At 35.4% G+C, this 26,482-nt stretch overlaps 1 protein-coding gene across 1 annotated transcript; it reads right to left on the reverse strand.

Annotated features, from left to right (window-relative positions):
• Positions 1-15,940: 15,940 nt before the first annotated feature.
• On the reverse strand, positions 15,941-17,116 carry LOC144445838 (growth hormone secretagogue receptor type 1-like). The gene has a single exon (XM_078135481.1). It carries the CDS (start codon positions 17,114-17,116, stop codon positions 15,941-15,943), a length of 1,176 nt encoding a protein of 391 aa, XP_077991607.1.
• Positions 17,117-26,482: the final 9,366 nt, after the last annotated feature.

Consider the following 26,482-nt stretch of genomic DNA (forward strand, 5'->3'; position numbering starts at 1 on the left):
TGACAATTCATTATATTATATTTAAGATATGTATTCATCATCTTAGGATTCTGAAGGAACATTAGATTCTCTGCATAATGGTTCATATCTCAAACTAAGAAGGTATTTGACATTCTGTAAGCCCCATGTTGCCAAATTGAACTTCTTGCACCATATACACGTAAGTCCGCTCTCTGAAAGGTTTCAATACGCATGTATACACACAATAATGAAGACCCTATTGAATTGCTCAGTGTCAGACTTCTCTTTCAACATTATAATGTTCTTAAGCTTAGATTTTAAGCATCCCAAGAAAACTGGCTAGCATGAATACCCAAAGCAGCGTCTTAAGTGCTTTATAGCAATCATTGGCTAGCACGAAGACTTTTAGTAGCGTCTTATGTACTAATGGCAGTCAATATAAGACGTCACAGTAAACTCTCATGTATCGGGTATTTTTCCAAGGTTGATTTGTCTAGTGAATCCATGGTCAGCACTGCATGCTGCCTTGCTCGTGATTCTGTACTTGAAAGGAAACGAGTTTACCCTGTAACAGTTATTCTATCTTGTTGCTAAATAAACCTATAGCGAAGAACTTGTCCATGGATTAAGATTATCATCAGTTTTACTAATTTATTTTACTTTTAGCGTCCAACACAGACAGGTTTATCGATATGACGAAACTAAAGTCTACGAATTCTTCAACAACAGCATGAAATACATCAAAACTGACGAACTCGGAGACGTTGGAATATATTTTGTTATAGTTTATAGTTATATAGACATAAACATTAGACTAGACATGGCTATGTAAACTTCCATTATAGTTTTACTGTAGTTTCGTCTACAAATCTTCAGAGGAGAAAATTTTCACGACAAAAAGATATACAACATGCATTTAAGTTTTACGTAGTGAAAGTTTGGCAATTTCGAGCCTGATTTTCAACTTTATCCCCATTTTTGGGAAGTTTATCTTTAACATTAGAGGTTGACATTTGGTAAGATGACAGGTAAGAGAATAGGGTATCAGAATCTGTCAAATGTATAGCATCGCTCAAAATATGCAGTGAGGCCATTTATAACATTAACCCCCTAAGTATGTTTATGCGTTCAGCCTTACGTAAAGCCCCTTTAATGCCATCGTAGTCGCCATGCATGGACTAGTAGACCAATCTAACACCTTACATCAAACTCTGGAATTCAATATCTTTTGATAAATTATTGTAAATTATACATTTATGTGTGATAAACAAGAAGTTGGAAAGCCAGATCACAGCTTGCATGCATTAGTGAGCATTTTACACTCTAGGTGTTCGGTGTCATGGTGCCACGTTATGATATCAGCATTGCAATCACGTCTATTTGATGGTATATCTTTGCACTGTAAGGACCTGCATTAATACATACTCATCGCCTAATTGATAAAGCCCACTTATCTAAAGTGTCAAAGCCACCTCAATGTATTCAATGCACACACGTTGTGAACGATTTTACACAGGAAAAAAGTGTGTATCTCTACCAATACTTGTATTCCGAAATAGAACAGTTCTCGTCAGTAATTACTGTCAGACAAAATCTTTTGTATTCATCTATATCTGTTGCCATGACTCCAGAAGAGGTGAATTGGATTTGGGGAACGAGTAAGTTAGTCAAGTAAACCTTGCTTGAACTCACGTTCCTCGGAAACTAGTTAGAGTAGTAATCAAATGAAGCTAACAAGCACGTTTTTGAGTTCTCCCCCTTATCATTAGTTTCTTTTCCTTAATGGAATACGAGTATGCGCCATATGGTAAGAAAAATCTTAAACTTGAGCTGTTACTGTGTTCAAGAAATGTCAAACCCATTCATTGCCAGTGAAAATCGAGAAAAAAAGGAAAAGAAAAGAAAATGTAATATGGCATACGAATATTGTAGGTTAACTCTATGAGTAAATAAACATTATCCATTTCTTTCAAAACAAGACGATGATCTTCCAAATGTATTTAATTATTCAAAAACGACCAGGAGCTTTTACATGTGTGGCACAACAACAATTTGGCATTATTTGAAGCACTTTGTTTTCCATGGAAATTGGTCGCCATGGCTTATTTAGTAAATTACAGCAAATGACAGCATTCGTCTTGTTGTTTCATCTAGACGTAAAATTCCCAATAGATAGAACTAAACCACAAGGAAAATTATCTTAGAGATGACAACTCGGTGTGTAATGTAAGAAAACATGTATTTCGCGTCTTATAAAAATAGTAGCTACTCATTGGAATCGATTTCAAATGTCGTTTAGATCGTTTTACCCATTTTAACCCTATCTTGATGTAAAGGACTTGAAACAAGTAATGGAACAAATCTTCCACTCATTGAATTGCGTGCTTTAGGTTCATCGTTACTAGCTTTACATACAGCAATACAAGACTGAATCAACAATTCGCGGTAAGTTTATTAGCATTAACGGCGACATACTGCAATCAATGGAATGAATGCAAGCATCTCATCCTTAAATATTTAAGCCCTAAAGTTGGTCTTATAAATGCCATAGAGGCATCTACTTGACCCTCGTAGACGTAGACTAATCTTTGCGTCAATTATGACGCCATTGTTGGTGCGCTGTAACATCTTGACGACACGTTGGCATAATTCTTCAAGACAAGATTATCCCTTAACAATCGTTGAGTAGTTTCCTTGTCAGGAACATAGCCATGTAAGTAATCGTGTTTATAGCATCAGTGATTACAATATAATCTTATACGTACTCTCGAGTTAGGATTAATGTATCAATTCTAATAACCTAAGGTTATTAGAATATTGTTTGTACAATGTATTTTACCCTGAGGCTAAAAGGTTTTTGGCTTGAACGTGTGCAATAATCTTTTCCTCATTACATTATACATGTGTTATTACATCATTACTAAATACAGCTAAGTATGAGAATAAAGGCATGGGGCCTCGTTATCAATTACATAAGCGATGTAGCTATAGGTGACTGATCATGCCACAGTTAAAAGTGTACGTACATATTATAAGTGGAAACAACAGTCTGGTCAGGATGAGGGGACAATCCTTGATACAGTCATGGAGCATGTAGGCAGGGTATGATTATAGAAGACACATAACAAGACATAGGATAAATCATTAAGATCGAGGAAAGATTTGAAGATTTAGCAGAGCTGTTCATATACTTGGTTTTTAGATAATGTTTTAGACGTTGTGGTTCTGCTGGAATCTTGCCCAATGTATTCTAAACATACTGAAGAACATAAAACATTACCAATCCTAAAAGCATATACAGGTTATATATTTAGAAAAGGAATGTTATGGATCTAAAACGAATATTGTCTATGTCTTTGTGTAATTCTCTAGGTATATTTTAGTATTGATGTAAAATATTGATATAAACCCCGACTTGTCATATTCTTTCAGCTGACATAGCTGAAATAATGTAGTAAGATCTTCAAGAGAACAACTCAGTTTTAGCATTTCCTTGAAATCTTTTATCAGGTTTGTTTCATATTGTGGCTATTAGCTAGTGTTGACATGTGTGCCTTATGGCATAACACAGAGTTTGAAGCATGCAGTGACATATTAAAGATCGAGGCCAAGAAATCGTGCTGAGAATGCATCTGATGCACAGACAAATATTGTAATCTCTTTGTAATCTTAACTGGCCTTCTTACTTTGGTAATTATTTGCCCTAGACTGTCAACAAAAGTATATGCAAAATTAAAGGAATACCTGAAACGAATCAGTGTGAACCTAATGTAAGATGAGAGTATTGGGAAATGGCTTTGTAAATTTTAGTAAAGTTTATATAGAAACATATATTGCCATTATATCACATGCTAGCCAAGCTTGCAAGTTAAGCAAGTTCGAATATAAATTATGGAAATTATACTGTAGTCTTTCTACAATAAGGTAAGGTACTAACAGTTAAATATGAATCAAAATCTTTAGAATCGTCATCATTCTCCGTGACCTAAGGATTTTGTCACTGATCATGTTTGGCTAGTAGTGACTAAGGGCCTTGGCTGAACGGAGGATAAATGATGGGGAATGATATATATATTGGACTAGATAAGTACCAAGTATGCTGTTTATCAACGAGAATTATACCATTTGACTGGACACTAACTTGATATCATATTAAACATTTTCTTGTTTCGAGATATTCTGTATCTGTCGCATTCTTATTATACACTACACGAAAAGTACAATTTACCCACATTTACCCAACCTATTGTAACATGTAATACTTCATATATGACCAGATGTAAACTGAATGTCTTTCGTAAGGGCAATGTTTTGAGATTATCGTTCCTACAGACAATTGTTGGAATACAACAGAACATATGTAATAAGTTATGTTTTCTCATTGATTGCTATTTGCTCATTACTGTTAGTGATCTCCTGGCCAACCACAACATGTACTGTGACATTTGTTGAGAATGTAAAAAAAAAAAAAAATAAGCACATCGTCGTACCACTTTAGACAACATTTCCTGACGAGAAACTATGAAAACTATTTTTTCCTTTTTAGTGGCCTACAAAAATATGCCAATAATTTATTAAATCTAAAACCTACATCAATAATATTTTCAGAACAAGTGTGCTTTGGTAACGCAAATGCATGTATCAAATTATATTGAATTTGAAGTGTGCATTCTTGAGATATAGCCTAATTACCGAAAACCATTAATTATGTAAATTTCTCGTTAATATTCTTGGGATGTTTACCAAAACCTAATCATTTCTTGTCACTACCCTACAGAACACATGCAATAAATTTCGTTTGAATTGAGCCAGTCATGTTTTAGAAAATGGCGATAAAGTCGCACCACTTTAGACGACATTTCCTGACAAGAAACTATTTTTTTCTTTTTGTGGCAAATCGAAAATATGGCAATAACTTATTAAAACTAAAAGCTACATTAGTAATATTTTCAGGACAGGTGCGCTTTGGTTTCGCAAATGTGTGTACCAAGTTATAATGAATTTGAAGCGTGCATTCTTGAGATATAGCCTAAATACCTAAAATCATTGAGTACGTAAATTGCTCATTAATATTCACGGGAGTTTTACCAAAACTTAACCACGTCTTGCCATTACCCTAAGAAATACATCTTCAAAATTTCGTTTGAATTGAGCAAGCCCTTATGGAGAAAACGATGACACAGACAGACAGACAGACAGACAGACAGACTGACACAGACACACAGAGACACAGACTTCCATCCATAAATATATCTCCTCCTTACGGAAGAAAAAATGAAAAGGAGTAGGCATTATTCATTTATTATTTTGAAATGACCACCTGAAAAACCTTCGTATGGCAAAGTTTGGAGACGATTGACGATTTTCAGAGAAATTTGTCACAGAGGCACATTGTAAGTCACAATATAAAGGGTGCTATCAGTTAATATGTTAATGACATCCGCTGACATTTTTTCATTCCGCCACAACAAATTGCTTTGTCTTATTACTATACATTTAATCAGCTTTAAAACAAGAAATTTATATGTTAAACAGCCGCAAAGCGATGCGTTGTCCTCTTTCAAAATTGATCTTTTGAAGTCAATGTATCTAATCTGATGAGATGTTTGGATCTTTGCCGCTATCTAGTAAGACCATAAACTCCAATGATCAATTAAACATGAACAATGCTAATAAAGAAATCATAAAATTGTGAACGACAATTCCGAGATACATTAAATGTTATTAAATTTACTTGAAAAGTGTCAAATTGAATTTCGTTGATTGCTCCCAACATGTTTGTGTATTTTCTCCCAGTGGAAATAGCTGCATTAACTTTTCAGTAACAATTTCATCATGTATACAGACACTTGATTATATTTACTGTGCCTAGGGCCAAGCTTTCGTTATCTGTACAAGATTGTCTTTGAGGGGCTTATTTGAAATCAGATCCCTTTTACATCTTTAAAACATTTTGCGGTTAATGAAATGTAGGACATCAATAAAACATGGTGATTTGAGAAATCCCTATAGCGACAATTCTCAATAATTTATCGATTTCTCATTTAGTACACAATAGCATGATCATGCAATTTCAATAATTTAAGTAGCCTAGGGGGTTCACTTCGTTCAGTCATGAATCAATTATATGTAACAAAAATGAACAAACAAATGGTGAGAGATATAGCCAATGGGTTATTGTAAACCACACACCTCCATATCCTGCGATGGTACATACATTTCTATAAGAGTGGTTTCATATAACCCTGAGGTTGACAGAATGCTAATAACTTTTTTGCAATACATATAGTTAGGAGTAGGAAAGATAAACTGATCCTAAGGGAGTTGCTTTTCATTCCAGTTTTGATTCCTCAAACGACTTTGAGACAGCCTAAGTCCATTGGGTATAAACAATGTATCAATCTTGTTTTAAAGATGGAAGAGCGGGTGGAAAGTTTGAGTAAGAAAATTGCATTCACAAACAGGATATCAAATTAGGCTTGCCATCTCAAATGTCTTGACCTTTGAACCTTGAATATCAACTTCAAAGTTATCTTCATTGATTCTTCCCCTCTTTGATGGGTGCAGCAAAAATAACAATTTAACAATGAAATGCATGTTTTATAGCATTTTCAGCTTGTTGAATCCCAGATCAAAGATAAACAGAATATAAACCTAGTTGCATATTTAATGTGTTGCCAACCTTACATGTTTAATGTATTAAAGGCAATTATATATACGTTATACGATTACTCACTGTTAATTTTCTAGTCGTCCATAACCTGGGTTATAATGATCCATTGAGCGGCATATAACCGTACACTTTTCTATGGGAGTACCTCCCCCCCACCCCCTTGCGGGAGAAGTAAACGGCACACTTACCACACAGTTGTGCACATCCATGTACCAGCTATATTGGACGCATACCCTGAGGCAGCCGTTTTGTTCACATCTAACTCAGACCACTATAGACTATATAGTGGTCTGAGCATCCAATCAGCAAGGCTCACACAGCTTGACCGTGGCTGTGGGGAAAAATCTCCTGTGCATGAATGTATAAAAACATATATTGCATTTATGTTTGTCACATCTGTTGCATGGACATTGGCATACCAGTCACACCTGAATCTAGGTATCTTACAGCTGTGTGTAGGCCAGGGCTATTACGGGGCTATTACGGGAAAATTTTACACATAGCTGGTACATCCACTGTGGCCCTGTAGGGCTAGTTTGAGCACAATACCATTGAGACTAATTGGCTGAATAATCATTTAGTAAAATACAGAACAAGAGGGGTGTACATTAGACACTCATATGTAACATATTTGGACCACAAAACGGGCTACAGTTTAAGACGTGCCTCGTTTTGGTCATTTAGACACAGATTACTCCATTGGCAAGAATCTCATTACCTCCTAATTGATGAACGACAATCCAAAGCTAACGGAAATCGTTTCTCTAGTCAACCGTTTATAAATGATGCGTGAATAATTAGAAGATATCTGTACTATACAATGTATACATTAGTAGCATAAATAAAACAAGATACTTCAGAGTGAAGTCGTTGCTTATGGAGTAAAGATCTTTGCTGTTATGAAATGATTTACGTCAATCGACAAATAATAATTGACTTTACAAATTACACTTACAAAAGGTGACCTGGTTTTCACACAAACACACACACACACACACACACACACACACACACAGACAGACAGAGAGACAGAGAGACAGACAGACAGACAGACAGACAGACAGACAGACAGATTTAGAAAAACAAACCTTCTCATAGGCATAACACAGACAAAATTAAACAGATTTAGAAAAGCAAACTTTCTCATAACAATTTAAGTTGTTTAATTTAGTTGTTTAGAAACAATTATTGAGGAAATTGATAACACTTCAGTGATTATACAGATTATTACACTATAATGAGATATTGCTTAGTTAGCAGGTGTGAGTTTTAAACATTTGTTTAAAGCTGCTATCACCAATTAAATGTTTGTCTGTCTGTCCGTCCGTCCGTCCGTCCGTCCGTCTGTCTGTCTGTCTGTCTGTCTGTCTGTCTGTCTGTTTCTCTGTCTGCCTGCCTGTCTGCCTGTATGCATGTACATGCATGTATGTATGTATGTATGTATACATGTATGTATGTATGTATGTATGTATGTATGTATGTATGTATGTATGTATGTATGTATGTATGTATGTATGCATGTATGCTTGCATAGCATTTTTGCTAGTTTTTGTCTAGAAAACTTATCAAAGTGTTTCTTGAGATCAGATAACATACAATCATACCCTTTATGAAGAAAGAATACGTATACTTTCAACATATGTACATTTTCACTCATAAGCTTTTACTCATCATTTTCCCATGAAAACGTAAATGTTAAAAGACAAACCCACGACCCTTATACGGATTCCTATCATGGTTTTCATCACGAAGAGTCACTTGTAAACTAGAGACGTGAGTAAGTGTAGCACTACTTCTAATTACTAAGGAAACCAAATAAAAGCCTGCCTATCCATTGCAATTTTCCAAGTAACTATAAGATAAGTCGATCTCACTTTTCTAAGTTCACAATCTACTACCAAATTCAATTTTTAATGATGCGGATTTTATTTCCCAAGGGTTATATTGGAGAAAATTAAATGTATGTTTATGATTATCAGTCAACATAAATCAGTTGTCCTGTCTGGCCTATGTCCATTTAACTATCGATCAGATGTATATGGTCCGAGAATGCCCAGATCTATATACGTGTTCCATTTAGAAAGCACACACGGTAGAGTTACCCTGAGGTGAGATCTACATTAACTGTAATTCAATCTGGCGAACAGCAAAGTGAAAACACCGCTGTCTATTAAACTCCCATTGCACTCAAATGTAGTGAAGTTTTAAGTTTGACATTTCAGAGGGATGTGTGTGCTGATAATGTTATCTACGGTCCCCAAAGGCTGGACCGTTCCCGGTGAAGCATACGCGATGATGACAGCGAAAATCTCTCAAAAGACTGTACATAGATGATTTAAGTCGATTTCCAAATGTAGAAGTTGTCCGAATTTGGACCTAGAATGGTGGTGTAATGACGTTACCGAGCTCAATTTTTTTTTTAAATACAGAGACACCAACAATAACGAATGTTCTCTAATTTTTATAATGTTATTGTGTGTTATAAGTTTTACATCAATGAATATAATACAGTCACTCCGTATACCGATGACAAACAAAATGTTATATTTACAAAATCCCAAGGGTTAATGAAATCCACACAGGGTAATGGTGCATGAAGGCTGCCTAAGTTCATTTTGTACCATCGCTCGAATCATGTCTGACCGCTCTTGAACTTTTAATCGAATTTAAAGAATCATGAGTTTCACAAAAGTAATTACTTGAACTATTAACATGTCGATGTGGCGAGATATTTTCCATTTTACGCTTTTCAGACATCATCACAGTAAGTTTTAACACTCCATCGCGTTGAAGTCTGACACGTGCGAACATTCGTCTGTCTACGTTAACGGTTGTACAGGGTTGACTAATGGGGGGCCTAGTCACCCCTGACTCGTGTATGTATAAATCTATATTGAACTTTTGACACTCTGTAGGATTAATAACGTGAACTCAATGAACAAGATAAAACGGTCAATAGACACAAGTCAAAATTTCAAACGCTCTTTTAGGATCAGTGGCAATTGAAACTTACAGCATCTAATCTTGATACTTGCATTTGTGATTAAATGAAAAGTTAGCACTCAACTGCAATATACAGTAGTATGTATGACACGGTAGTGCTACCATTTCCTCTGTGTAGCATACGTCTAATCAACTGAATGGTCCATGTAGAAAGGGTATGCAAAATAACAACATTAACTTGTGAATAGTATTTGTTTGAAATGGCAGTATGTAATGATCTGATACTGTTAAGCTGTCATAGTATGTCTTCAAATAAATCGAACCACTGAAGTGGCACAAGCTGACTTTATCAACTTCCTTTTAGTCAAGTTAAAATATAAAACCTGAATTAAACTATTCTAGTATAATTTTTACATCAATGCATACCTTCAATGCCTGTACAATGGTCTTATTGCATTGCTACAACAGTTGATTGATCATAGAATGGATTTCCTCGACACTTTATTTACACCCGAATAAAAAATTCGTCATCGTATCGTTATACCAGGTTTTAGTTCAGTCAATTGCAAAAGGCGAGGCTCAGGTATAAGTGGAATACTACGAGTGCCTTTTGAATATGCAGCAAAAATTATGTCCTAAACATATTCAAATATATTCAAATTTGCACCACCTCTTATGTATATGGTATCGGCCAGCTGACAAGCAAACACATTAAGTGAGACATGTTGTACCTCCGTGAAAGTGTGAAATTGAACAGATGTCGATCAACAGTAAGAGTAAATGGTATCCCAAAATATTAATATAGAAAATTACATTTCTTTTTTTGTAATTTTAAATATATTGATATTTATAAGTTTTCAGCTGCTGCAAATTTATAATTATTATAGGATCCGTATTCAGTAAACACCAGAAGAGTAATACATTTTTGAAATATTGATAAATTCTGTGCGGTTTATCTTTTCTGATGACATTTAATAATTTCCCCATAAGCGTTGTCAACAACGAAGATAGCTAATGAAATTATACTGACAATAATCGCGTCTGCCTAGAAGCTTTCAGGCATAATGGCTAGACAAGTTAGATCTTCATACTATGGACGGCAAGCTGCAAATGGATTATCTCAGCGTGGCGTCGTCCCGGGTCCCTGCAGGGGCGGAAAACTAAAAACCAAAATCTATACTTTTTTCTTTCTTAGCCTAAAGCTGTATTTAGACCTGTTTCCATGGTGACAATAATTTGCATTATTGAGCTGGAATATTGTGCTCTACGTATCTTGCAATAGTTGTGAACTAGAGACTTACATAACGAAAGTTATAAAGATAAACTTTGCGGTTATATGTACGTTGTAGCAACATATGGAGCCCACATTGAATCTTTCACTACATAGAACAAATATTCAATGTTTGCTTGAATAAGTGTTGATCGATACACGCGTCGTTTGGTAATGTATAATAACTTATGTCGCTATGAACGAAAAGTATGATATAATATATAAGTTAGTTAGTGTGATATGATAAACACCGTAGGTATTACGAAACTCTTACTTCCAAATGGGCACTAAAAGAGCGACATCTTTCATCTCAATATTTAAGAATTTCCGTGCTAAAGTGGATGAAACTCAGATAGCACAAAACCGACTATCGCTTATATCTACTGAATTATTACTATTCAACTCTATACTTACAATTCACCATCGCTGTGGTCCCCTTAAACACGTCTACATAATCTAACATTAACCCCCTTGGGCAAGAACTAGCCATTGATAAGTTGGATCACCCCAAAATATTTTCAAGACCACGATTTTTATCCCTACTCAACTCATCCGTAACTTTCTAGTTTGTAATTATAACTTCACAAACAAGTTTTATAACTCTACATGTGTTGTCATGGATACGTGGAATAAGCTGAAAAGTTTCCATCGACAGTCTTTCGTAAGTATGAAGAATCTTGGCAGATTTATTCACTGATAGCTGCTTGTCACAGGTTATAGACCTCAGTTAGCGAGTTGATTCGACAACATTTAGTCATATACATTCACCAGTCGATTGTACATCGCACTATCCACTTACTGCGTTTTATATAATAACACATGATAGCAAGCCGAAGTCGAGGATATCTTCAATATTATGGTCATGACCACTATACTAACCCGAGGATAGGCAATGAATCATGATATTGCCCTTGCTATCACGTGTTATTTATTTTAGTTTGCGACAGGGCAACGTCAAAACATACCAAGCAACACCACTTTTTTTTAGAATGTCACGTGTTCCCGTTCCAGTCAATGACAGTGGAGTGGCTATATGGCACCAGTGAGGTGTAATGATATTAAATATGGAAGGTATGTTGACGCGTCCAATCAATGAAAACTCCCAAAGCACATGGGGCGATTTTGAGGGGGTGGGGAGTTCAGAGACAGCTTGAGGGTATATGTTTTCATATAACTTGTCTCCGAGGCACTCCAATCTCCATGCCATGGTAAACACTAGGAGGGATTACGTGCACGCGATTAATGCTTAGCCGTCGTCCTCGGGGTCCCACGCAATGAAATCCTAGCCAGGATCTAGGCTGGGACATTCAGGCAAATCAAATTTCTGAGCAGAAATGTACATGATCCACTTAGTAAACGCTGACGTAATCCAAATTGAACATGTTGTGTATGAACTTATATGGTGACTGTGACGTCATGCACGGTCTTTCTCGTTAAATTATTTGACACGGACATGCGTATCTGACGGTATTGACCTTTATTTGACCTACTCTTGCTAAGTGTGTGCATTAATTGATGGATGTAGATGTTCCCTGTCAAACAATCATTGCTAAAACTGACGTAGGTGGAATTTCAGTTCAAATAATTCACCAACGTTTTGACATTTATGAACAAACATATACCATTTATTGACATAATAAGGCTACTGAATAACATCAGTGATAAACTATACAATACAGTCTTACATATAACCACTAGAATGATATTCCTAGTGGAAAATACCGTTTGATAATGATATATTACATCTGAGAAGAGGATAACATAGGTAATGTTAACAATAATATCTATAAAATGGAAATATATCTTAATTTTTCAAATTTACATATAAGCTTACCAAGTGACATACCAATGACTACATTTGTATATGTTCATATATGCAACTCATTCAGGCCTCGGTATAAACGTTGATCTAAACGCGATCCTTAAAAGCAAGCACGTATACCGATTTCAGCAAAGCATGACAAACTAAGAAAGGACATGTCTTAAGATTTTTTGACATACATACATACATACATACATACATACATACATACATACATACATACACACACACACACATACATACATACATACATACATACATACATACATACATACATACATACATACATACACACACATACACACATACATACATACATACATACATACATACATACATACATACATACATACATACATACATCATATATAAATATATATACATATATAATTTACATACACACGCATATATATATATATATATATATATATATATATATATATATATATATATATATATATGTATAGATGTGTGTCTGTGTCTGTCTGTGTCTTTGTCTGTGTCTCTGTGTATGTACACTCTGATATATACAAGACACGCCATAACATTGCGTAGCTCTTATAGACTATATTGCAATTCTGAACTAAATTTTATACATTTTTTGGAGATGTGATGTTTACAGCATACATCGACTGTTGGTTGACCTCTGGGCGGATTCCTTCCTGCCTGTCTGTCTGTCTGTCTGTCTGTCTGTCTGTCTGTCTGTCTGTCTGTCTGTCTGTCTGCCTGCCTGCCTGCCTGCCTGTCTGTCTGTCTGTCTGTCTGTCTGTCTGTCTGCCTGCCTGCCTGCCTGCCTGCCTGCCTGTCTGTCTTCCTGTCTGTCTGTCTGTCTGTCTGTCTGTCTGTCTGTCTGTCTGTCTGTCTCTCTCTCTCTCTCTCTCTCTCTCTCTCTCTCTCTCTCTCTCTCTCTCTCTCTCTCTCTCTCTCTCTCTCTCTCTCTCTCTCTCTCCCATTCTAATACATATTCGACAAATATGTATACACTGACATCATCAACAGATTTTAAACTTAGCACAGTAAGTTTAACTTATAATAGAACGGGTGATTGCATGTAACGTTGTGTTCTATTGATAAAGGTAATCATAAGAGTAATGCATACATCATTTGTCATCACTAGACTAGAACGACCTTTGATTCTAAAATGATTGATGACTATTTTAGAGTCAAATATAACAAACAATTTTTAAAATCCGCTCAAATGATTGAGAGGTCATTAAAGAATGATTGATCGGAGAACCTGTGGACAGGACTATAACAGAGTAATCAATTCCTCCATGTAAGGTTATCATTCAGGAGAGATTTGCCCGCACTAAATACTATGGGAGTAAGTTGAAGGCATTGCTTTATTCAGAAATGAATAGCTAATTTGTTTCAACGGAGACCCGTGAAGTGTGGCTGTCACACTTCTAAAAACCTTTGCAAAACCCGCATGACCTTACAATGCTTAGTCAGATTAGGAAACAATCTAGGGAATATACAAGATTACTGTTAACATCAAAACAAATCACAACGCTTTTTATTTGTCCTTGTTGTTGACGAAAAGTGTTTTTCTGACCTTGGAGGGACACGGTTGGCGAAACTCAGGGGACGCGCACTTTATTTACTCGAAGTGATGTACAGAATGTAAGATGCTATATATTCTAGATATTGAAATACTAACTAGGTTTGATGAATCTGTTTGAGACTCTTGACTATTATCGACACCGTTCCGCACTAAAAGAAAAAAATTACAAGTGACAGTAGGAAAATAATTGAAGACAAGTAAGATGTGGTCTTTTCTGTTTTTGATTGCAGACACTAGTATGGCATTTATATTGATTAAAAATTTAATTGTACTTGATATTTGAAAACATCTGATGTGACATTTTCTGTTTTTGGTTGCAGAGACTACTGGGTGCCACATTTAAGTATTTGATATACATCATGGAAATGTAGTTTTATGTTGTTTAATGCAAATAAATAATTTCACAGCGCCTTGTTTGCAGTGGCAACTGAGGAATGAAAGGACTTGGCGAATTACACAGTTATTCAATCAGAAATATCCACAGGTAGGGAAGGGTGACTTCTTAACACCAACTCATGATATTAGTTTCCTACTAATTCAATTTCTTATTTGATCATACTCAAATCACAAAAGCATACACGTACGTATTTCTACAGATTTACAGTATACTCAACCCTTTACATACTTGAAATTACATACCTTGAAAAGCTGTGTAGAGGAAAGTTTTAAATTAAACACTGATAATGTATTTTTAAAACTGTGATGAGATCACAATTTGAGTAATGTTGACATAAGTAAGATATACTGAATATAATATATGTATATATATGTTCGTTATTATGTGTTATTTAAAATATTTATACATTATACTATGCAACATAATACTAATCACCTTTTAGACGTACACATGATTACTTGCATCAGTGCGCCCGCATATACAATTGGTATTCACACTGGATCATGTAGGGCAATACCGAAACCGTCTCAGGTCCCTGTGTCATCAACGTGACTTATCAGTTCGTGTGATCTGAGACTGTAGGTAAGAAGTAATCGCCATCTTGGATCCGCCATTTTGAATTATCATGGGAATGTGAGACCCGCCGCCACCTGGTGCAGGACATGTTATTTAGTGTCTTCCTGGAAACGTGTATATATTCCCACAATCTTGTACGGTATTCTCTTTAAATTATTGTCTCAGCCTATGCGACCTGCGAGTTGCAAAACTTCGACCTGCGACTTGCAAACTGCCACCTGCGACTTGTCAGCCTTGATAGCGGTTTATTCGAGTCAAAAGTTCCCTTCGTATTAAATACTAGAGATTAGTGTATTCATTGTCGACAAGGGCGAGTTGGCCAGTTGGGATATACCATTGCAATTTCATCAGGACACGAAGAAACCTCGAGAAGCTGTCTTTATTACAACTCGGTGAACTATATAATGTATCGTATTTTTCATACTCTCGAAGTGATTGTGACTTGAGACCTTCCATAAATGAGAGCGTTAGATGCGATTACTGGTTACGTAAGGAACAAGAAAAATCAAAATATCGATAAAATAATGGTTATCATATTTTCTTTAAAATGAGCACATGCAACATTTTGCTGAGTACTTTTCGGAATCTTTGGTTTTGATTTATTATAAGTTCTTTCTTCGCAATAAAGTGTTAGGTTTTGTAATTGGAATACTTGATATGAAGATTAAAGTGCGAGGTCACGATCCCTAAAGTGATTTTGCAAGGAGTATATCTTTTCCTAAAAGCACAATCAATTAGACTGCTGCCTGGTTCTTTTTCTTTCTGAAAGCAGATCGTATGATTACATCTGTTTGAGTAGCAGTTGAGTTCATCGTATAATCTTGATTATTTTGTCCTCTCCTACAGCAGCAAAGAGTCTTTAAAAATGCTTGTCTGTACTTTTTGTTCAGAATGCCGTAAATTATAGGATTTACCGAACAATTGACCATCGGAAGCCATCGGACTAACTCGACCCAAACTGACGGCATGAGGATGTAGTTCGCACCTGGTACAGTGTTGTAAAACGTAAATAATAAGTCTAGATGGTACGGGAGTAAGCAAACAAAAAAAACACCAGCAGTTACTGCTAACATAGCCACAATCTGTCGTTGTTGGTACAGTCGTTGCTTCAAATCTTTCACGTTTACCGCGTGCTTCTTTACTCCACGACGTAGTTCTCTCACGGTTAATGTATTCATAATGATAATACCAACAAGGACTGTCATGAATGCCATTAGGGGAGGAAACGTCATCATGATCCCATCACCTGGATTTCTGATATCCTTACGGCAGGTTACATATCTCGTTGGTAAATGCGCCGTTTCGTTAGCCGGTCCAATCCAGTCAACACATACAGTTGACCAGTCTGTGTAGAAGTAAATTATTGGAGTAGAAAAGATGAATCCGAGTATCCATGTCATGATAATCAATTTAACAGTTCTTGACTTTGAACTAATTCGATCAGACTTAAATGGTTTACATATGGCCAAGTATCTCTCGAAGGTTACCAAGGTAATGTTAAATTCTGATACAAAGAGGCATATATCTAGAACAAGATTGGTAAGTAAACACCCAGCTCGGCCTAGGTAGCCTTGGTCAAAGACGAGTTCAGACGCCAGTGGACCACCGACAGTAACTACATAATATACTGTCAATAACGCACAATCGACTATCGCTTGGTTGGATAAATACATGTTGGTAAGGGTATGCATTGATCGGACTCGAAACACAACGTACAGAAATAGACAATTTAAGATGATCCCAAACGGACAAGTGAACGTGACTGGTACGACTCGAGTCATTAGGATATTGTACGAAGAGTACAGAAATTCTTCTGTGCCAACAATTGAGAAAATCCGGCTGTAGTTTTTTTCTCTGAGAGCGAGAATGCACTCGCTGTCGCTGACTCCGGTAAGGTTGGTATCATTCATGGTGTCTTCAGTTCAAGTCTTTTCACAAACGGAATGTGTCTTCACCTGGCTAAAGAGAAGGAAACAGTATGAGTAAAAGTATGCGACTTGCGTTGTTAGGTACATTCGACTGTTGTAGTTCAAGATACTAGTATATGTCAGAGTGGGTTAGCTTACAAATATTGTACTGTCCATTCAGTTGGTCCGTTTCCAAAGTGCAGATACTCACAGGGTATGATGTTGACATACACCAATTGTTCAAATAGTTCTAATATTTTCACGACGTCAACTTCAACAAATAATTACAGAAAGCGAAGTTTGCCAGGCACTGTTTCCTGATGTTCAACTGATACCTCTGTGTCTAATCAATGATTATCTATACACATGCGCAGTGAGCTATAGTTTGGTGTACAGCTCAAAGGAGTGTCTTGAGATAAGCCGTCATCCTTATATATTCCTTGTGTTGTTATCATATCGTTTACTTGTTTGACGTCATTCTGTGAACCTCGTGGACACGTGACCATATGTAGAATATGCAAACTGTTGATGTATAGCGACTGTAGCCAACTAAACGTATGTAGGTGTCAGCTTTTCAAGTTAATCATAACTGATATCATTTGGACAACTGAACATTTATCAGAGTGGTTTGTATTATACATGGAATTGTGGAACTGAGACAGTTGATCGACACGAAGACTGAAATGGTGCTGATACACTTACGCACTAATTAATGTAATGATGATATTTAGTTGATATGTTTACAGTAATTAAATGACAAGGACATATATTCACATACAGAAGAATACATACATACATACATACATACATACATACATACATACATACATACATACATACATACATACGTGATTGATTGATTGATTGGCCGGGATGGGTGAGTGAGTGAGTGAGTGGGTGAATGGGTGGGTGGGTTGATGAGGTGGGTGATTGAGTGGGTGTGTGAGTGAGTGGGTGTGTGCTTTCGTGGAATGTATGTATGTATGTATGTATGTATGTATGTATGTATGTATGTATGTATGTATGTATCTGTCTGTCTGCACGTCTGTCTGTCTATCTCTATAACGGAACTATTATACTGCTCGTCTGATACTATAAATAACAATGTTCCTACATTTGTTCATTGATCACAGTAACTTTACGGCCACAAATTGGGTTTGATCACATACCTCGAGATTGTATAACAAATCTCTCATGTACTAAACAACTGTCTATTAAGTTGACATAAACTGGTTATCAAGTTGTTTCGTACTGTGACTTTCAATGTCTACTAGGTAAACTAAATCATTGGTTACTGAGATGACGTGTAATTGGACGTGGTGATTTATAGTCTCGTGAGGTCTAAAATTCCAATATTAATTGTACCAATTGACATTCTAGTAAGGGAGTATCCCATGGCCTTCATCGATGCTTAATATAAGTAGAGAAGGCTATTATTTTGAAGAAGAAAGATTAGTTATGTTTTCCAATGTTTTCCATATGGTATAATCTGTGTTATTGGTTTCTTCCCATCAATTGTATAGCCATTATAGATCGGAAGAACAGTTTTTAATTGTCTTTTTAAGTCTATTTCTCGCGAGACTTCACAATTTTCTCGATATTATTATCTTCTTCTCGAATACGTAAAAACATGTTTAGGGTCGTCAGTGAACAACTAGGTGAGTGGGTGGGGAACCGGATCCAAATATTTGTTTAGGCCTAAATCCCTATTCATCGTCAAAGCGAAATTCGTTCGTTCAAATATAAGGATAAAAGGTTACTGCTTGTATTCGTACTTTGAACTTATTTTTTGGCACTTCACTTTAAAATTGTTATATAAAAATCTGACTACTTTAGATTAGTAAAGTCCACACAATATAGCGACTCTTTCTGCGGCGACACTTTTACTTGCTATCATACTAAATAACATAACATAGCGTAACATAACATAACATAACATAACATAACATAACATAACATAACATAACATAACATAACCTGGTAGGTATACAGCTGATGCTTTGTGTCGACCGCAAACGTTAGTTGTTAACATTAATTGCGCGAACATGTGTCTAATCCAGTCACACGGGAACACCAGAAAGAGTTCTACACGAGAGTCCGCATCTGAACAGCTGAACACCTAGCAAAATGAACTGAGACGAGACGAACATTCGTACCAATAGGGGACTTGCTTCAGCATACAAAATGGCAGTTACACCCTATAAAATGAGCCACACCTATTTTAGTAAAGGTTGGCACATTGATGGCTGTTGAAAGCATGACTCTGGGCAGGGTTGAACCTTCCGTGACCTGGAAACTCTGAAACACATGGAATATAAAATAAAGTCCTAAATGGCTGTTTTGAACCATGGTACACATATTCCAAATCTTAATATGGATGTTCCAGCACAATAAGCACCATTTTAAATCAGCTTCCTTCTGACCAATCAGAGCGAAAAGAAGGATAACATATGACGTATTAGGAAATTGTAAATGAATCCCACAGATAAGGAGTCTTAGTTTTGCGAAAATAAACTTTAAGGTATAAACTTGTATACGTTTATCATTTATCATATGTCTACCACTGCAGGCTTTTATAATATTTGCATGTACTAAGGCGCCATATCTGTCATGATATCACCTCTTATATTACATCAACATTTCCAGTGTCTTATCTTACACTTGATCGCAGTGCAGTCGAAATGGTAATATTGAAAAACGTTCACTCATGCATTGAATTATTTAGAATATTCGTATATACGACGTAAACTATGACATTTCCGCTTTATAAGATCCTGAAAAATTAATAGAAATAAAATCTTAATTATTCATGTAAACCAAAAGAGGCTGAAGTTCTTTGAGGTAGACACTTTTTTAATCATTCACTGGCAAGCTTTACATGGTTTATTCTTGTTAATAAAGGAAGGATTCGTTTTACCGTTCCACTGGAAAGATGTGTTTTATAATCAATACTAATTGTAATGTTTGACACGATTGTCACATTTTATCAATTGAAAATGTATAGATGCTAAAATAAGTATAGGAAGAGAAAATTACTTTTTGATTTGTAATCGAATTTATCAAAAAGGATCTTGAAAATGTCACATTTACTATCAAATTATCAAATCTTGTCAGCATATTTGAAACTGCACTAGCTGTAAGTAGAGTGAGTATTATTTTTTTCGATCAGAGAACGAAATTAAATCAGTTATTGCACATGTTAGTTGAAGATCGATACATATTACGCTAACAGATTGAAGCAGTGATCGCGTTGCGGCCTTATTGTGTACTTCTACACATATACGTTAATTTAAATTTAGATTAGATTAGATTAGATTAGATTACTGTATTGACCAATACGACTATAAAACTCGAAAAAGAATATGTCATGGTGTTGTTAAAACGATCTACAGCACATGACAAATACATCATGATACACATATATACACTACATACAATACAATGATACAATACGATAAAATACTGTACAATAAGGTAAAATACAATAATCACAACTCTTATGATAAAAGGAATTGAACCATTCCGATGGGATAGTAAAATGACTCAGGGGGAGGTGTGCAAAGTAATTGCTCTAGGCTAAAAACTATTCTTAAAACGTGTAGTTTAAAATATCTAAAACGTTTCTCAGAGGGAATCAATTAAAAAAGACTGTGTGCTTGGTGTGAAGCGTCATCAATGATATTTAAATTTCCGTTGCAACTAGTGAAAATGAGGATGAAGTTTCTTTAAGAATAGTTATTGATGTATTAAAGAGGCCGTATAGATAAGGAGTATGTATTTATTTTCGACTTTTAATTTATAAAACTATTTTATCATGGCTTCCTACTTGTGAAATCAATGTGAAATAACGTATGCGAAATCCTTGTTTGTAACTCAAAAAATTGCAAAAGATTAATACATGTGTAAAATGTTTGTTATTGTACATACAATATAAAAAAACTTTATACCCATTTTTTGGCTTTTGGTAATGTATTGAGTTACAAAAACAGACTTTTCCTTTGTTGTTTTACATTATTTTTCGAGCCATGATAACATGGTTTTATAAATTAAAAATCCATAATAAATACCCATTCCTAATCCAGCCACTGTAAATTAATAATTTATTAAACTCGTCAAAACAAGAAGAAGTTAAATTTTTTACAGAGTCAAGATATTTCTTTGTGTTGAATTATTTGAAGGATTGGCCACAAGAGTTGACTATGGTATTCAAGCCTATTTTGTTACATAGGAGAAATACCGTATGTGGTCATTTGGGAATAAATGGGTCTGCAGGTATAACAGCATTACTGTAAGTAGTAGGATTTTACAATTTATAATTCCCAATAGAACTAAAAGTAGTTTGAAATTCCCCTTTGTCGGTGATTGGATGAGATATTGGGGGTCATATTATGTTGACTGTGAGCTTATTGAAATGTCAGATTGTCACATACTGAGACAGAAATAATTTAGATTTAAAATTTGGAGGATTTAGAAGATTTCATTCGGGAGATATCCTCAATACAAAGGACATGCCGATATTAACCCCCCCCCCCTACACACACACACAGATGAATCATTTTACTATTGTGATATGAACAAATCTTCATGGAGTAAATGATTTAGAAACCGTCCTCATTTTGTCTTTCATCGAAACGACACAACTCCGCCGTTTGCTCGAATAGATTCAAACATCGAAATAACACAACTGTTTACTTGAACAAAGTGAACTTCAGGGAAACAATTAGGTAGAAGCAAACAGGGTAAGATAATGTACGATAGATACGATAAGAAACGACCAGACCAGACCAGACAAGACAAGACAAGACACGACAAGACAAGACAAGACAAGACAAGACAAGGCACGACGCGACAACACGAGACGAGACGAGATGAGACGAGACAAGATAAGATAAGATAAGACAAGATAAGATAAGATAAGATAAGATAAGATAAGATTTTATTGACTCCCCTTTAAGGGAAAATTTAAATGTCTGCAACAAAAATATAAACAACCAGAATTAGAACATAACATAAAACAAACAAACTAACACTGTAAAATATAGATTAATTGCTTAGATAACTTATATAATAACAATTGCGGGTGGTTCTGGATCTGGTGAACGTTGAGATGCTTTTATCAGTTTGATGTGATGCATGGTTTTGATTTGTCGCCGAAATTATTACAGGGACGTGTGGTCCTTGTTCTGAAAACACCCTCTGTAAGATACAGACACATGCAATAATTGTAAGGTTGTGTCTGTATTACACTATTCAAGAGACAGCAGACACAGATAAAATTCTATTCATTCTAACTTCGATCCTGTACAGGATTTGTTTTGTTTTGTTTTTATTAAATTGTTGGTGCTTGGAATTGCTTCCAGCGAATTGTATTTTATACAGACATCTATACACAATCACACATAATTCTACAGAGTTCCATTTAGGTTTGGGACAACATGATAGGGCTGTGTAGCACGCCCTATATAATGCCACGTTGATAGCAACTGTCAAAGTTTTTTCCAGTCAGTCCATAGGCTATACCAGAGTCACCCAGGCAAACAAAGTACCTGCGGGCTCCGTGTGAGTGATCGTCCTCAACAGTTCAAGTCATTACTCCAAGAGTTCCCAAATTCGCACTCGTCATGTGAGTGAAACATGGATAAGTGATCGAGTCTGTAGAACACTCACCCTAGTCTTGGATCTGTCACAGAAAAAAAAACCTGTTTCCAGTGTAATTCGAACCCACGACCTCCCGACTGTTAATCCAGAGCACTAATCACTACGTTACAGGGAGCCGGTTTGATTTGCCTTTGATCCTGTACAGTTGCCTTTCTTAGTGTATTGGACTCAGGATTGCGCGAGGTCTGTGCGTTGACTATTACCGCCAGTAATTATATTATATGCCTTTGTTTCTTTTTTGATGAAAACGAACGAGCAAACCCATGGTGTTATTTCGCTAGTTGTATGATAACCCGTACTGTTGCATAAAAACCAAGATATCAGATGTTTGAGTAAATACCTCCAAAGAACAGAACTAAACTTTGATACATGAAATTTTGCAAGTACGTATTGACGCGAGAAGAAATTCAAACATCAACTTATCACCTACTTCCGATTACGCTCAATTTTAGAATAGGTCGGGTAAGTAGATTTTTTATTTTATTTATTTTACAGCCATTGCATATTGGAAGAACAGTTTTAGAGTGTCTTTTTAAGTTGAAGGCAGGTTCCGCATCCACTATTTCTCGCGAGACTTCACAATTTTTGCGATTTTATTATTTTTTCTCAAATACGTAAAAAAAATGTTCAGGGTCGTTAGTGAAAGCTAGGGTCGGGTAACCGGAATCAAACAATTATTTTTTTAGACTTTATCAAAATCATTCTTTATGCAAATGACCAATTAATAAGCACGGGATTTATGCATTTTAATATAATTCCAATATGTTACTAGCATCTCATAGCAGTTTAGTTTTCAGATCTTAGATTGATTTCAGACGAATAAATGACACTCTTATCTTTCAAACACGTTCACACTCTTGAATAATTGAAATCAAATGAATTTTTTATTTTTACGAGATGAAATGTCTCTGGGAAAGGTTTCAACACTGGCAAGGGAGGCACTACTTTGCATATCATGTTACAGGTAGAGTGTTAACAATTTAGAATTAGGAAATAGAAAAATAGGCTGTACATCATGGGGACTTTTATATTATTACGTCAAAACAAAATGGGAAAATGCGGGAAGCACTTTGACGAATGGACTTTCGACCTTTAACTACTTATGATCATCTTTATTTCGATGTATTCTATAGACATAACCCCTTGTATCCCTTTAAAAAATTATTTCTGTGTGTAATAAGTCTAAGAAAAGCCACTAAATATATACAGATTTTAAAGGGAATCGTTTTAAGACACCGTTATTCTGTATTTGTTATCTTTCTTTTCTATAAATGCAAAATGTAAGCCAGATATTGTTTGTGATGAAAAGGTGTTGATACGAAGATATATATCTATATAAGCAAAAGTATTTTTTATACACAATCTTTCATTTTTCCTTCTGGCAATTCATTCAGCATTTATCTAAGCTCATTAATGTCTCCATTTAACATCGTATGCACCTCGGAAATACGAAGCTCAAGCCCATTATCAGTTAAAACCAAGAGAGAAAAAAAATCAAGGATCACAAATGTGTGACAAATGTATCAGATTTCAATATGACACCGAAAATGCCATTTTAGAATCCAATATGGCCGCCAAAACTTTTTAAATGTATGGGAAAGTAACCGAGTGTCAATTTTCTCTAACAAGACTGTAAATGCCTAAATATCTATTATCTTTTTCAAAATTACGAGAAGCAAGCTTTCAAATTTTAAAATTTAGAAAGATTTTGAGAGAATTTATGCCCGAGGCGAAATGTACGTTGAGGGTGTCTGTTTGAGTATATGGTGATGTTTCCGTTCTATGAATTCAGTATCTAAAATTCAATGCCAGTAATGATCTATCCTTATGCAAATTTCTGACAGATGCATCCCTCTACGATTCCGATAATGATTTATACTGACAGTTAATTCATCATTATTTATAGGTCCTATACACTAAATTATGTAAATCGAAGGTACATTAACTTGGTGAAAGTGTTAAGAAATGATATTAATCGTCCACTCTGTGAAATGAATAACTATAATGTAATTTCAAAATGATCGACTACTCACACGGTGACTTGCGTCCTAATATTTTCTGAATTTAAAAGAAAGTCTCAAACTATTGGTGTTAGTTTGTTTCATAACGTCTCAAGCCTAATAAGAAAAACATACGGGGAACCATGTAGTTTATTTATCAAAACCTACGGCGCATAGTATGTTGAAATCAAGAAAATATATAGGCTCATCAAGCAATTATTTGAAATGAAGATAAAGATGATAATAATAGTAAGGTGATGCCATTTTTTACATTCAAAATGGCTACCGAATGAGGTTCATTAGAATATAAAAGTTTGTATTTTTACTTACTAACAAGCTGGTTAATCCCCTAAATTACTTCAAAAGGTCAACAAACAACTTGCTTATACAGAAAGGTTTGGAGAGATATAAACTTTAATTTGCAGGGATGTCGGTTACTAAGTCATATTCTACCTTAACGTGTTGTGTTACACATTACGATACTAAGTGTTATGTCAATTATTGACACCTAGGTATTGACATACTTTCATGCACTTTAAAATTTAGTACTAATGTCAGATTAGACAATTTGATTGACAGGCGGCATCTTTATTTTCAATGCATTGTGCTGCAAAAACGTGTCATTCAGGCGATAATTTATCCAGCAGTCATAGGACTTACACACAATGAATGAATTACAATGGTAGTGTTTTAGTTACCTACCAAGGTGAAATGGATATCCAGCATGCTGTACTATACTGTATTAATGAATACAGTATTTCTGATATCTAATGAAGATTCTGCCTTCCCTATGGATAGTCTATCTCTTCTTTTCAGTACCCATGACGGGCGAGTAATTGTTTTTTATTCTATTAATCTATAATAATGTTTCTCCTATCTCTAATCTAGAAAACCTTTTTACTCCCTAATTGGCAATCATACTGAATCAACTGTATACACATTCTACTAAATAATTCACTTCATCGAGTCGCTAAAAATTGCAGTCAGTAACCATTGACAATTGTGTGATTTGATGAAATGTTTTCCTAGAAATAAAAATAGGGTTTCTTGAACACAGTTAAGGAAGCTGACATGAAAAATGTGTAATATTTGGATATTTTTTTGATGTTCGAAGATTAATGAAAAACAAGAAATATGTTGGACGTCTGTCTTTTTGGATTATAGCTAGACTGCCGCTAGTCCCTTGGGAGTTTTTTAGTCTCATCTTCTACAAACATTTTGAGTTTTAGGTTTTTATTGGAAATGGTGTCCTCAACTGTCTTATATTTTATTCCATTATTAGTTATCCCCTCCGGAAGGACTGGTGTCAGTCACTAACACGGGCACGTCTACTGGACAGAAATGCATTTACCTCAAACAAATATATGGGTGATAGACAGGTACAATGATCTTTTCTTGCCAAATGCAATGGGAAGGCTATTTTTTTTTAATTTTCATAAACTAAGCATCAGTCATGTGATGTTTATTAACAACGTTGGGGCTAAATTTTGTATCTCTGTCTTTGTCATGAATGAATATAAGGCTATTTCCAATCACTGCTAGAACCCTTGGTTGATATAAGTCTCTATGCATTCACCTGACTGTTTTGCAACCCCTAACTGATTTCGTCATTTCACTAAATATTTGTTTAAAAAAAATTATGTTAGCTCATAGAACTGGGCAAGTTAGGTTAGGCCTATTTGACCTTTTTGAAATATCACATTGTTGTGAC

Source organism: Glandiceps talaboti, chromosome 14, assembly GCF_964340395.1.
Source record: "Glandiceps talaboti chromosome 14, keGlaTala1.1, whole genome shotgun sequence".
Taxonomy (NCBI): Eukaryota; Metazoa; Hemichordata; class Enteropneusta; family Spengelidae; genus Glandiceps; species Glandiceps talaboti.

Bases quoted from the DNA above. Each gene is read 5' to 3' on its own strand.
- LOC144445838 (XM_078135481.1), bottom strand. From the start codon at position 17,116: ATGAATGATACCAACCTTACCGGAGTCAGCGACAGCGAGTGCATTCTC.